The sequence below is a fragment of the Anabrus simplex genome, chromosome X (assembly GCF_040414725.1).
Source record: "Anabrus simplex isolate iqAnaSimp1 chromosome X, ASM4041472v1, whole genome shotgun sequence".
Taxonomy (NCBI): domain Eukaryota; kingdom Metazoa; phylum Arthropoda; class Insecta; order Orthoptera; family Tettigoniidae; genus Anabrus; species Anabrus simplex.
The window spans coordinates 203,812,025-203,827,967 of NC_090279.1; the positions used below are offsets into that span (position 1 = coordinate 203,812,025).

At 41.8% G+C, this 15,943-nt stretch overlaps 1 protein-coding gene across 10 annotated transcripts in view; it reads right to left on the reverse strand.

Moving 5' to 3' along the window:
• tyf (twenty-four) overlaps positions 1-15,943 on the reverse strand; it is a 486,874-nt gene that overhangs the window by 193,439 nt on the left and 277,492 nt on the right. For all 10 annotated transcript variants that reach the window (XM_067158829.2, XM_067158820.2, XM_067158825.2 and 7 more), the window contains exon 2: positions 6,311-6,430. In XM_067158829.2, coding sequence (XP_067014930.2) covers positions 6,311-6,430 — 120 coding nt within the window. The remainder of the gene's footprint in view (positions 1-6,310; positions 6,431-15,943) is intronic.

Sequence of the window (15,943 nt, forward strand, 5' to 3'; positions counted from 1 at the left end):
CAGGTCAGTTCCAGTTGGCCATGCAAAAGGTATTAAATATGGCTGTGCACTTCATTTTCTTGAACCAAAAATCTTTCCTCCAAGTATCTGGTATTACGACTAATCAGATTTTCTTTTTGCAAATTAACAGCAAAACTAGCAGCTGGCCCAAATCCCTTCAGCTATATCTCTTGGAGAATGCCACTTAAGGTGTTTGACAAAGTTATCGTCATTTCAACCAGGGGTAGTTTTGAGAAATTCAGGTGATTCAGGTGATTGTACTTTTAACAATTAGTTCAATAGTGCTGAGAAATAGCTGCTCTTTCTGAAATAGGAGAGAAATTTTTCAGGATATCTAAAATCCAGAAAACAGTGCAGCATGTGAACAAATTTAAAAACAGTTTTCTCAAAAATGTGCCCACTACTACAGCTGATTTATCTTTACTTGCAATTACATTTTCCAAGTGTACAATGACAATACCAAACAGTCACTGGAGCTCATACACAACATTACTGGCAACCTGTCCTACACAGTAATTTCTAAACTCTCATCTCAAGGTGCTGGTGCTGATTGTTTTAAGAGGAAGTATGTCTCGTCTCAAGGCTTTCAGCAACAGTTTTCAGTTCTTGTAGCATCGTGGGAGACTGCTGGCAGAATTTGTATAGCAACTTCAGAAACGAATCATGTTCATCAACAAAAGCTTCTTTTTTTAGAATTTAGTACACTTAATTGAAGCAAATGTGCTATGCAGTGCACAGAAACAATATGTCTGAATCTTTGTCGACTGATACGAGTTAATCCATTTTGTGCACCAAGCAGAGAAGCAGCATCATCTGTTCCAATGCCACCTTTGATCCAGATAACCATTCTGTAAACCACACCTGGGCAACTGGAATGGGATGAACCATTCTGAAAAGCCAAGTTTTTCATGTTCCTTTCCAACTGCTTTCATGTACCCAGCTCCATTTCCACTTTCTAAAGGTGTGTGATAGGAAAATTTCTTTGATTTTGAAGTTCCTTACGGATCTTACAAAGAGAATTAGTTCTTCCACCACAGTAGTTGTGGTGAAAGTCGTTTTAAGAGGAAGTATAACTACGTAACCATCCTTTCTGAACAAATGAAGTGGACACAAAAATGTTAAACTAGGCCCCATTTTTAAACAGAGGAATTTGAAAATTATTTTATTAAGCCAAAAAGGATACTTAAAACTTTTACTAATTTTGAAAAAAAAAAAGTTTTAGATTAAGCCATGCCTGTAGTTTTATCAAATGCTAGCCAAGGCCATTCCCCACACCATTCTTCTTTGACTGTTTTACCTACTTCTAGGCCTACTTCTGCTGCATTTCTCACTTCTCTTTTGACGTACTGGAAGTCTGAACTTCTGTGATGATTATGGAAAAACAGTCATTTTCTGTGTCTTTGTTGTCACCCAATGACTGCTTAATATGTATGGGAGTTGTGAAGAATTGTTGACTTAGTCTAGTTTGACTGGTCATCAGACTAGGGATTCTTATTGTATTTTATGTTCGAAGGCTAGCACATTATTGAACGCACACACACCAACACAAGATTTATAAAAACTTTAGGCCTAAACCCTGCATGTGTTCAAACTCTAATAATAAAGGACACACACAGAACCACAAAAATGTAACAGAGTACCACAGATTCTTTGTACTTTCGATCACATGTTAGTATGAAGTAATTAGTTCTCAATTCTTCCGACAAATGCTGTACTGCCATAACTAATGAGGACCAAATGACATTACGTGCACTGACTGTCCACTATCGATGTCTCTCTCGCTCAATATACATGGATGGTTCCGTGAAGAAAAAAAAAAAAAAATTATCTCTGGCCACACAGGTATTTAATTACTTCTGAGAAGATCGTGGCATGGTTTTAAACTTCATCAGTGGCATCACGTCATGTTACACTTTTTGCAGATTGATGGGAAGGAGAAGTATGTATGAAAAACCTGAAAATGATTTTTGCGTGGGGTCAGTCTATAGTGTAGAGGACATCAATTTTGTTGAGCTCTTGCGAGATTAATCTACATGGGTGCAAAATCAATACCTATTTGAAGATTCTGTCAAATGGACTTCAATTTGCAAACCTCAGTATAAGCCAGCATATTCAAGATGCATTCTCATACCAGATGAAAGCAGTTGCTCCATACTGTAAGGTGCAGAGGTTCAAGTAGCCATTCCCTTTCATTCTTGTAGTAATATGTAAGAACGGTAGGAAGGGTAGTAGTCTTAGTGGTGAGAGAAGCACTTATTGGGTTGTACAGACCTGTAAAGGGTGGCCCCAACATTGATGTGGCATTATTTGATAAAATAACCAACTCTGTGGGGAACGACACAGAAAGCAATGTTACTGTAGTGGTTGGTCAACTTTTTGAATATTAAACTGGGAACGACAGCTGAATCAAAAGGTGATGGAACCAACGAGAGGGAAAAATACTATAGACTTGCTGCCAATAAAACCAGAGCTAAATAGACAAACAGAAGTGATATGGTATAAGTGATCATGAAGCGTTTGGCATAGTTAAAAATAAATGACATAGAAAGGTTATAAAATTAGGACTATAAGGAAATAAATTATGATTGACAAGAGAGGCATGGGAAATTTTTAAAAAGTAATTGCCATCAGTGGAAATCTGTAAATATAAATGTAAACAGTCTATGAAATGGGTTTAAAGCAACTGTTGAGTCTGAAAACTTGTACATACTGTACCGGTTACGACCTGCACATGCATATTTTTTTTGAGAGTTGATCGTATTTTATCACCACGCGTATTACTCTGTGCAAGGCTGGTTTGTTTACATTCAGCAGGATGAGCAAGCAAGCTGAGAACAGATGTATGCGTGATGCAGCCGCAGGGGCTAGTTAGATCACCCGCCTGTCATGCCACGTGCAGCTAGCCTGAACTCGTATGTTCCAGATTAAAGCGTCACACCTTCCGGAACATTCGATGGAGAAAAAAAATTTAAAACTCCTATAATAATTGGGGTAGCGACTTGATCAACATGTCATCTTAAAGGGAATTACATAAACGTCGCAATGCTTGAATTTTAAGAAAATCCGTCGAGGGATTCAGGAGATAACCAGCTTCACGGCATATGTGACGTAATGTCCCCAAACCAAATAAGGAGGGCTCAATATAGCCTGATATCTCAGTCTATCAGTGACAGTCGAGTAGTTAACGTGGCCCTACTCGCTGCCAGTATCGTCGGAAGCTATCTTCGTGTAGTTATAGTCTCACTGAGGAATTCTGAATTTTTCTAAGTCTTTATAAATAAGACTTGCAATATTTATGAGTGTTGAGGAACTCTGAATTTTTCTAAGTATTTACGAGTGTTGAACTATAAATTTTTGCCAATAAGACTTGTAATATTTACCAGTGTTCGACTTTAACTTTTCGCCAGTGATTATTCAAAGACTTGTAATATTCACGAGTGATGAACTCTAAATTTATTCGAAGTTTCCATGAGCATAGACTTGTGATCTTTGCCAGTGATTACTTAAAGACTGGTAATTTTTTTCATTGATGAACTACAACATTATTGAAAGTCTTCATGACCACGGACTTGTCACTTCCATGAGTGTTAAAGAGTGGATTCTTGAAAGTCTTTATGAACTTTGTCTCGTGATTTTACTAGTGGTGAGAAAACTCATTACTCAAGGTTTTCATGAACTTTGATTTATTCTGCGAGTGACGAAGAGCACATTTTCGGAGTTTGCATTGATTCTACCAACCTCATTGTACTTGGGTAATGTGACTACCCTCGACATCGTCAGGAACCAGCGGAGGTCATCACGAGCATCGGGAACTTAAGGCGTATTCCGTGCAGCCAACCTGGATGGTCCGTCCGCATCTTGATGGAGTACTTGGGCATCTTCTGGAACGTGTTCCAGCCGATGCGGCCCGGTGAGCTGGAGACCCGGGCCATTTAAAGGACAATGTGGAAGACAACCCCTATCTACCATGACGTGATGTGCAATTTAACATGCATTACATGAATAAACTCTTATCAAATCAGATTCAAATTTTTCTTGTAGATAGGACCCTGCCTCCTGTACCAAGCCCTAGCTATTATTCATCCAGTTTAGCCCTGAGAACTATTCCATGCTTGCGTTAAAAATAAATCTTAAAGTCGGGCTCTTTTACTGGTACAATACCTTTAAAGGAGGTAAAAGAATATAGTAAAGAACCACTATATATATATATATATATTTTTTGCTATTTGCTTTACGTCGCACCGACACAGCCACTATATTTTAAAAGCTATAAGGAGGCGTAGGTTAGAAAGAAATATTTAGGAATGGTTGTGGAAGTAAGGAGAGATTGAAGGAACTTATTGGCACACTGAATTTAGAAAAAAAAGTCAGCTAAGGATAACATTATGGCAAACAACTGGCAGACACATGAGCGAGTTGGCCATGAGGTTAGGGTTGCATAGCTGATAACTAGCATTCGGGAGATGGCGGGATCAAATCCCACTGCCAGTAGTGCTGATCCGATTTTCAAGCCGGCGAGGGTCGCTACCTTAATTAACAATCCTCTTTCTCAGCCTTGCATTACCAAAAACCTTCGATATGTTAGTGCGACATTAAACAGCTAGCAAGAAAAGACTTGTTCACAACTGCCTTCTTCGATGTTCTATTGCCCAGTAACAAGTGCGTGTCATACTGAGAATGTACTGCTTAGCCTTGCGCTATCGAACACTGTGCGATACGCCTACCGCTCAGGTCCTCGAATCACGTTGAAACATCAACACAAATCTCTAAAAGTAACTGATCAATTTTGTAAATACCCAATTTTTTAAAACTCTTCTGAACATTTGCACATACCATCAACCCATTAGAAGTTTTAACAACTGAGGTGATGAACACTGTATAAAGATTACATTTAGATGCAAAACTTAGATCATCAAGAACATTGTCTACATACCAACAATTGACAGCCTCTTATTCTGTATATAAAAACCACTAGGTGCCTATTTACTAAGAGTACTTAATTTTACAAAAATGTGTTAAGAAACTGAGATATTCCTTAGTTCCCTGTAAAAGGAAGTTCATTAACACCAAAATATACTTGGAAAGAAAAGAAAGAAAGAAAAAAAAAAGCATTTGATTACTTCAAATCTATGTGTAACACAGGAGTAAAATTAATGACAATTTTGAAATGTGATCATCGACTTTTACAGGAATACTTAACCACGCGTTATAAAGCATCTAACAGCCATACAATGGTGGAAAAGAGTTCAGGAACAAGATTTTTCAGAATAAAAGTCAAAATAGTTAGTCAACATTTATCAGCACTTGCATCTTCCACTAGCACCGTTGAATATCAGGAAAAGACTTCGGAGAGAAAAGGTAGCAAAACTTCACAAGCAATTAAACTATTAAAAAAACTTTTTCCCTATACATTTTACAACATCTCTGTGACACCGACAGACAGATCTTATGGTGGAGATGGGTTTGGAAAAGCCTACAATTGGGAAGGAAGCGACTGTGGCCTTACGAAAGGCACAGCCCCAGCAATTGTGTGGTGCCAAAATGCGAAACAACAGAAAACCATATTCAGGGACGATGATAGTGGGGTTCAAACCCACTATCTCCCAACTACAAGCTCACAGCTAAGTGACCCAAACCAAGGGGCCAACTAGTCCCCCCCCCCCCGCCACTATCAGACATTTCTAAATTACTAAATACTATTATAAATGCTGATATATATAAATATTTGTTCAATGTTATTTTTATAAAATTTGCATTGAATAAATTTGAATATTTTTTAATATAGTTTTGTTGTTTATAACCTAGTTACATTTAGACCATTTTCAAATGTACTTAAATTAGTAACATAATTATGTGCAATTGTATTTCTTTAATTTATAAAATTTACAAAAATACCTCTTGATTTAAACAAAAGAAAAATTTTCTTTAAATCATAACTATGATACACCAATTGTTAGATATTCCTAAATACATTGAAGAAAGAGTCTTGAAGGCTTTAACCAGTATGATTCACCAGCATATAAAATCTAACGATGTGTTTTGGAATGCAGTAAGAGAATGACATGGACTACATCAACAAATGTAAGCTTATTCTAACATGCATACTAGGAAAGTGAAGAAGCTTGGGAAGTAAGACCTATGGAAAGAACTTGACTAGAATAGCTACAAAATAATATCAGACACCCAAACATAAATTACAGTATACATGGTAAAAACATAAAGTACTACTGATACAAATACTGAAGAATCCACCACCCGTACATGGAACTAATAACTCACAATCTCTTCAGTTCTTACTCTATGAACTTACCCTGAAGAGATCACTTTTGCCCTCACGATCCTTAGGACGTTTGTAAGTTATAGCTTCATCCAACAACGCCCTTAGCTGACCATCATCCAGATTAGACACGTCTGGATTGCGTTCATCCACCTGCAATTAAAAAAACTAGTTGTTAATGAAGCACTAATGCTAAAATAGTAAAAAAACTGAAATCCTCAAACTTAAATGTAGCTCCCAACATCTACAATCCCATGCACCGCACCCAAACACTGATTTATGAACGTAAAGTGGTCGTGAATAGGACCAAAACACCATCTTTAAAATTATTTGCATTTGAAAAGCACACCTCCCTGATCAAGAACACACAATTTTTACACATTTCCAAACAAATTCACAAAATATGAAATCTTGTTCGGAGACAGAAGCGAGTGTAACTACAGTCCCCATAAACTCTTACTTCTCCACGCTTAGGTATACATAGAATTTATCTATCAAACATTAATTTGGCAGTCACAAGGGTAAATTTAGTGCATATCTAGCAGGGTGATCGCAGTGAAGTTAACACCTATGCACCCGTATGCGGACTGGTACGCGCTCGAGCGGCTGGGTCAGGACTCCACAAACTGACTGGTACGCCGGGATGCAAGGTCGCATATTGGAGACATTTGTGACATCTGTTGGCTTTTTCCAGAAACATTTCTAATTGAAATCTGTTCTTGGTATCTCGAAGTGTCACCAGAGTGCTCAGGTATGCATGCTTCTTTGGCAAAGAGAATTGATTAAAATATCAATCGAGAAATCTGTATTCTGTTGTTGACAAAATGGCTGAGAAGGAAGTTGCTTGCTCGCGCGAAACACTCAGCAATAGCGAAATTCAAAGCATATATTGGATGTTTTAGGCTCTGATTTCAGCAGTGTTAGTGAGGAAGAAGTTATCAGTGATCCTGTGCATAAATGAACACGAAATGTATCACCAGAGATCTTTCACGTAGTAATATCGTACGACATGGAATGCCGAACGAACTTTCTCCCAACCCTCAAGATCCGATTGCGACTGCCAGATCTGAAGCTACGATCTTGGTACCTGGATGTGAACACTTTACCACTGATCCTCACACTGAATCTTAATAAAAACAATAATATTAATAATAATAATAATAATGTAACGAGTTGGCGGGATAGTTGGATCAATTAACACTACACTGGTAGCTTCAACACTAAGATTTATTAGCTAGGCACTAAACTATACAAGACTACACACAACTTTTGCTCATAACACACACGCAGTTTGCACGCTCTCTTTCCCTTCGTTTCTCAGTTGTTCTCACGCTACACAGTTTTACACTCGCACACAAAGTCCTGCGTTGCACGGCTACACGTTCTCTCCTTCACCGACAGTCAGCACTGTAACACACTAGTCCGATGATCACGGCAGTTCATATACTTCACTACACTGGCAGTCGCTCACGACTGAACCACACCAACTTCTAACGCAGTCTAACTCTCACTAACTGCAGGCAGGTCCTTCCTCTCTTATATATCTGTGCTGGCCCTTCGAGAATAGTCCGGATGCTCGATAGATCCAGGAATCTCGCGAGATGGAACACTCCAGATCAATCGTGGAGCTAGTGGGGCTGGCCTAGCACTTAAGTGCTGTTAGTGATTGGCGCAGTTGAAGCGTAAAGGGTGGGCCTATACGGTGCCAGCCCGGGCCCACAGCCAGTTGGCATGGCGGACGCTATGACCATTACACTGCCCCATTCCGCAAGGCTCGTCGTCCCGAGCTGCTCCACGATACGGTGCCAAGCGATCCAGGTGAACAACCATCATCTTCCCTCGGGGAGGCCGCCGGATCCGGTAGACGACTGGTTGCTGCTGGTCTGGTGCAGAGCCGAACATTAGATCGCATGGCAGGCGGAGTTCCTTTCCGAAGACCATGTTAGCAGGTGTCATGCCCATCGTCTCATGGGTGGACGCTCGATAGGCCATCAAGAAGAATGGGACCCCTCTCGCCCCAGTCCTTCTGGTGCGCAGAAACCACCTTCTTGAGGTGCTCTTCGATGGTCTTCACAAAACGCTCCACCATACCATCTGACTGAGGGTGGAGAGGCGTCGTACCTGTCTTCCGCACTCGTAAACGTTGCAGAACCTCTTGCAACCATCTGAGGGTGGAGAGGCGTCGTACGTGTCTTCCGCACTCGTAAACGTTGCAGAACCTCTTGCATCAGCCTGGACTCAAAGTTTCTGCCTTGGTCGCTATGAAGTTCCCTCGGGACACCGAGTCGACAGACGAAGTTCTTGACCAAGACGTCGACCACTGTTGATGCCTATTGATTCGGGATGGCGTAGATCTCCGGCCACTTTGTGAAGTAGTCCACAGCCAGGAGTATAACGGTTCTCGGCATCAGATTTGGGGAATGGTCCAACGACATCAATAGCGATCCCCTTGAATGGAGCTCCAACGTTGTTCTGCATCATTTGGCACCTACTCCTGGTACGTGGGCCCCGGCTTGCCGTGCAGGTGTCACACAGCTGGCACATCCTCTCAACATCGTTCCTCAAGTGCACCCAGTAGTAACGCTGTCGGGCACGATCTGGTGTCTTATTCACTCCCAAGTGGCCAGCAGTAGCGCCCGCATGCAACTCAGTCAGCACACCTCTTCTCATGCTCCTGGGAATTATCAGCTGTGCAATGTGCTTTTTTCCGTCGGTTGATTCCCACTCCGTCACTAACCATGAGGGACGACCACTGGGCCCAATACACCTTATAGGTTGGACCGCGTTCGGCGATGTCTTTCCATTCCAGCCTCTGCCCCGACTCTACTTCCCGTAAGATCAGCCCGATGTCGTCCTTCAGCTGCTCCCTCCTGAGGGCATCTCGATCCCATCCTTCAGCGGCGGTGGCCCTCACGGCCCGGACGTCCACGATGCCTGCCTGTCTCTCCATTTTCTGGCAGTGTGTACAGTTTGCAGGGCACGGTCTTCTCGATCGAGTGTCGGCGTTGCAGTGCTTCTTTCCTTGTCGGTTCTCAGTGGTGAAGTCATACTCCTGAAGACGTTGCACCCAGCCAGCTGTCTGTCCTTCCAGGTTTCTGAAGCTTAGAAGCCAGGTCGATGCGGAGTGGTCGGTGCACAGGCTGAAAGGCTGCCCATACAGATACTTGTGGAAGTGCTCCAAGGTCTTCACGATGGCCAGCAATTCCCGATGCGTCACACAGTAACTTCTCTCAGCTTTTGACGTCTTGCTGAAATACATGAAGGAGTGAGGGCAATTGTTTCAATTACAATTACATGTGGTATTGAATAGGTGAAAACAATTACCCTCACTCCTTAATGTAAATCTGGATTCAATACGGACTAAAAATGTTTTTGACATTGCTGAAATAGGCAATCACCTTCTCCTGGCCGTCTTGCGCTTGTGACAGTACCACACCAATTCCCACGTCGCTGACGTCGGAATCGACGATGAACTTCTCCCCAGGCTTGGGGTATCCGAGGATGGGTGCAGTACACAGCAACTCCTTCAGCTTCCGGAAGGCAGCCTCCACCTCGCTTGACCATTGGAAAGACCTCTTCTCGATGAGCCGTGTAAGAGGCTTTAAGATGTCTGCATAGCCAGCTATAAATCTGCAGTAATATGTGCAAAGGCCAAAAAAAAAACTCCTTAGTTCTAGCTTGTCCTTCGGCACTGGCCAGTCCCTAACAGCTTCTAACTTCTCCAGATCCGTGGCTACTCCCTCCGATGACATGATGTGGCCCAAGTAGCGGACCTCCTTCTGGAACAGGTGGCATTTTCCAGGATTTAGCTTTAGGTGAGCCCCACGTAGCCTCTCGAACACTTTCCGCAGGTTCTCCATGTGCTTCCCACAATAATTATGTCATCCAGGTACACGAGGCAAACGTCATCAGTTATCCCTCTCAGCACGGCCTCCATCAGTCGCTCAAAAGTCGACGGCGCGTTGCAGAGGCGGAAGGGCATCACGGTGAACTGGTAGAGCCCTTGGCCAGTTGAGAATGCCATCTTCTCCTTGTCTTCCGGACTTCAGGTCCAAAGTCGAAAACCACTGGGCTTCAGATAACGTGTCCAGGGTGTCATTTATCCGAGGTAACGAAACAGCCCTTCATGACGTCGTTCAACTTCCGGTAAACGACTAGACATGGAGTTCACCCATTCTTTTTCTTCACGAGGACGACTGGCGATGACCACAGGCTGTTGGACTCCTCGATGACTCCCCGTTGCTTCATGTCATCTATCACCTGGTCGATTTCCACCTTCGCCAGGGATACCCTACGAGGTGGCTGTCAGATTGGAGCGGCGTCGCCGGTGTTAATGCGATGGTACAATAATAATACACAGAGTGAGACATACGGCTGTAAGTTCGTATTTGGGATATAGCTTCGAATCTCATCATTCGCTTACCCATGATTTGTTTCCCATTAGTTCCTTATTTCCAAATCAAGCAAATGTTAGGCTCATGTCATATTGGTTTCCTATTATTTCCTTATTTCAAAATCAGGCAAATGTTAGGCTCGTGTCATATAATTAAGGCCATCAAACACATTAAAGAACTTCCAAGGTGAGATAAGTTACTGAAAAATTTTAAATTTCAAAGGGATTGTTTTAAGTGTTATATTTCTGTATTGTTCTGTTTTGTGTCATGAGAAATAGTGCGGAATTTCTCAATAATATAAAACAGGTCCCGTGATAATACGTGGAGTCGATCACCCATTATACTGTTTTAACTGAAGGCTTGCAACACCCAGGTTGTATACTAAAAAGTTGGCGGATTCCTGGCAATGTCAGAGCATATGGGTTAAGCAGGTGCAAATCAACAGCAGCCCTCATCCTGTGTAAGTGGAAGGTGGATGAGCATTGTAGCAATGGTGTACATTTTCCGAGACCTAACATTTTCACAGACAAATTGCAGAACTCCGAAATGTGAAAATGTCAAACATGGTAGGTTGACAAGCAACAACAGGATCCTCTCGTTTCCATTGGAACACTGCATACACAGGCCCATTAATACCGATATTCTGGAAGAACAGTGACAACTATAATGGTGTTTGGACAGTCTTAACTGAACCCTGGAGCAGTGGAAATCTTTTTGAGGAGTGATGTGTCTAGTCACATTATGGTCCAATGAGCATACGAGTGTGGCGTCTAATTGGCGAACAGCTTCTGCCGTAATGTATAGTGACAACCAGGAAATTCTGGGTGGTGAAGTCATGGTGTGGAACTGTTTCTTGTACTCCAGCTGAGAAGCTGGAGTTAGTCCATGGTAGCACAAACAAGGCACTTTTACAGGATGGTCCAGTTTTACTTTCAGGTTGACAATGAGACATTTCGGGTGCTACTACGCAATGGGACACCAACAATGTTTGACGATTGAGCTGGACTGACCAGAGACCCCACCTCGCTCCAAAAGAACACCTTTGGGATGTATTGGACCACCTCTAGCAAGGATAAGCCAAAATCCACTATCCAACGCTTTAATGGGAGTGGTTTTTTTAATGAGGAAGTACAACTAAGTAATCATCCCCTCTGAAGAAATTAAGTAAAAATAAAATAATGTATTCAATGAAGGAATTTCAAAATGAATTACAAAATAAAACAAATACCGTACTAAGCCAAAAAGGTAAATAAAAAAAAGATCAAAGGGAACGAAAGTTCCACGAGTAACAGAACACTTGAAATTTATAAACCCTTCATTAATTAATTAATCCACACTCGCACAAAGAGAATGACTAGATCAGAAGTAGTTGCACCATCGCCAGGTCAGAGAGACTATGTGAGGATGTACGCCATGATGAAGTCAGCACCACAAAAACATACTGGGGGCATAATCTTCCATGACCTATACTCGGTCTACACAAAACTACGACCTCTCTCTCTCCGTGAAGGCCATGAAGAGGACTGACATGGTAGTTGTCTTCTTAATTGTACTCAGCTTGTAGGGAGTTTGGATAGCCTGCCACTCTGATTCCTAGGTCACCAAGATGGTTCGACGTAGTTCAGAAATATTCCTAGCCGGTACATTCACAAGTCTAGGAGGTAAAAGTACCACTTCCTTTACAGCTTCACCCGCAAGTCAATTTCCTGCAATTCCAACGTTACTTGGAAGCCACGTAGAAGTGATTCTGGTGCCAACACACATAACCTAGCTACAAGGTCATGCATGTGCTGGAGCTCTGCAGTATACACACTACCGACACAATGTAGCGAGATCTTCACGATTACATTATCGGTGACAAAAGAGCAATCCACATTTTCTCTGATCTTAAAAAGAAGTCATGGAAATACCTCTTATGAACCGAGGCGTGTTCGCCTTGGGTCCATGGAGTAGATCTAGCCATATATCTGGTCCTGGAACAAACCATGGAGGTACCTCCCTAGAAGTCCACTCAAGACAACCACTGATAGCTAGAGTAACTCATGATACAAAGCTGTCAATTTAAAACCCAACTGGCTGTGTGGCATTAGAATGGTCTTGGTACTTCTGGTCGTAGTGGGCACTAAAAATGCTCCGATACCTTTTATACAGCAGCATTTTCACAAACTTTGACAGCGTACGTGAGGAGTAACTGCTGCCTTCTTATTTGTGAAGATGGAAGTCACGCTTCAGTGAGTAGGCTGGGAATGAGGCTAGTATGGAAAAGTTCCGGTGAACACTGTCTGAAAGGTTCAGTGTAGATCTTGATGCTGAACCATAAGCCGCACTACCATAGTCCATTCGGGAGAGGACAGTTACTGTGTAGAAATGTAGCAGCAGCACCACCACCACATGGTCAGCCCCCCACCACAAGGTGGCACAGAGTTTGTTCATGCAGGCAACCTTCAGCTGATTGTTTTCAAGGAAGAAAAGAAGAAAAGAAGGGCTTAGGAATCTTAAAACACTGAAAAAACTAAATCTGAACTCTTAGCCCATGCTTTGTGGGTGTAGTTTTTGCAGGAAAGAAAAGGAACTCCACCGTCTATCCACATTATCAAAGAACAGGCGTTCATTTTGAATTGGAAGGAGAAAATATTAGACGATGAGAGAAAGCTGGTTACATCTGTAAAGGATTGTGAGATAACGCCTAACCAAGCACGTAACATTCAAGAATGGGGCCTGAATTATAAGATGCTTCCATAACATACTCATGCTGCACCTAACAACTCTGTGAAAAAGACAAAACTTACAGACAGGGCAATTTGCTACTTGCAGCAATGTTAATGGTAGTCATAAATTGCGCCTCTTTATTGGCAAATTGAAAACAAGAGGAGAATTCAAGAATGTTAATTTGTCATCGCTGTCAAAATATTACTGCCATGGGAAATTGGATGGATGGGCAATGGCCTTTCTAAATTATGGTTTTTTGATCAATTTGTACCTGGATTTGAACAACACTTGATGGCAAAACAACTCCCACTACTGGTACATGTCCTTTAGATATGAAGAGAATACACCATCGCATCCATATGAACAGAAACTAAAGGGGAAATGAAAGATATAGCCTATTTTATCCTACCAAAATCACTTCTCTCATCCAGCCCATGGATAAACGGGTAATTAAACAGCTAAAGAAGATATTGTCAAAAATATTTCATCCATTTTAGAAGACGGAAGAAGGTAGTAACCTGCTATAGGCAATGAATTCCCTTCATATAAAGGAAACTATTTACACAATTGCTGAGGCCTGGGAAGAAAAATCAATAACGCTTGAAATCCTGTCAAACTGACTGCCAAAGGCAGTTTAAATTGATCAAAATGAAGATAACTTACACAAGGTAATTGTCCGAGATTTGCAAATATTGAAAACTAATGTTCAAACCAATGACGAGTGACGACCTGGAAATGATGCTTACTGCAGAGGCCTAATACAAGAACTAGACGGTTAGATCATTGCAGCCGTTATCCAAAGTGCAGATGATGCTGAAAATAATTATTAAAACTACAACTCTCCCATTTAGTATCCATTCAGACATCAAGCAGGCTTTCAGTTTAGTTCTGTACACAAAACACGATTCCTGTACACAAAACAGGATTCCTGTTCCAGGCCTATGGACGTTTTGTTGATAAGGATAAGGAAATGGAAGGAATTTCGCGTAGAATCTTGATGTCATCTGCCAGACAAACGTGCATTACAGATTTCTTTTTTCATTCTTATGTGATCAAGGTATACCTGTTTATTATAGTATTGTATTTACTTGTACTTTTATTAGCATGCACATTATTACAGTAAATACTATTGCTCCTCTGGCAATCCGACCTTACGAGTTTTGGTCCCAAAGGTGAATGATTTACTAGGTTCTCTGCAAATGATTTCAATAAAATGACCATATTTTTGTATCCAGAAATCTGGCAAACCTACATACAAGTGTTGCAGGTTTGACGAAAGGCAGGCAAAAGTCATTACCATTTGCAATAAGTCATGTTTACTGAAAAGATATTGAAGGGGTACTATTTAAATAAGGAGTTAGATGATATAAACTGGTCTGAATTGGTCAGAAACCACACAGCAATATCATATAAAATATGATACTGCATTATTCCAGCCCTTGAGAGATGCTGGAGAGGAGAATAAAAAGACCTTGCACAATCTTTTGAAATGGATGCTAGTGCCTCAATGTTCAAATCTGATGATGATGCTTGTTTAAAGGGGCCTAACATCGAAGTCATCGGCCCCTAATGGTACGAAATGAAATAACAAAAAGTTCACGAAATCCACTGACCAAAATAAATAAAAATGTCATGAAAAATGAATGGATGGACATGAACCCAAAAAAACAAAAACAAACAAAAAACAGTGGATCCGACTCAAAAACGGTCATAAATAATATTACTGACCAAGGGACCACTTATAAAGCACAGTCCTGAATCGATTATGCTTGATGTCTAAAGGAGTCCATAAACCAGGTCTAAGGCCCCTCAGTATAGTACATGTCACGAGTAAAGTAGAACAATGATAATTCTCAAGCTGCGGTACTAATCAAAAGTAGCGTAAACTCACGGTGTTCCAAACATTAAGGTACTACTCACAAGTATTGTACGTCATAAAGGTAACGCAGACCTATGGTGTTTCTCGCACAATGGCGCCACTCATAGCCAACGCAAACCGATGAGGTTCCTCACCTAGGTGTACTAAGCACGGGCGCCGGCATTCCCGTGGTGTTCCTCACATAGTGGGTACTAATCACTGGCAACGCAGACCCACGGTGTCGCTCATATAGTGGTACAACTCACAGGCAACGCCCAGACCCGTGGTGTTGCTAACATGGGTACGACTCACGGGTACTGGAAAAAGACACTGAACCCCACTTGAGTGCTACGAATCACAAAACTATTGAGTACCTAACAGAGTGGTACTACTCGCAAGTAAAAGCGACCCATGGTGTTCTTCCCCGCATGATGGTACGAATCAACAGTAGCTTCATGGTTCTAATTCAATCATCCCTTGGTCGCCCCTTGTAGTCGCCTCTTACGACAGGCAGGGGATACCGCGAGTGTATTCTAAAAACATGTGCGTCCCCCACCCGCAGGCGGTAGTGTGTTTGGTCTGCGAGAGGTATTTTATTTCCCTCAAATCTGCCGGCAAGCCGGTTAGGACCCCCCTTTCCGCCACCTGGGAGTATCACATCTCCCCCTGCTACGCCAGTGTAGCAGGTTCGTGGCATCTGAATCA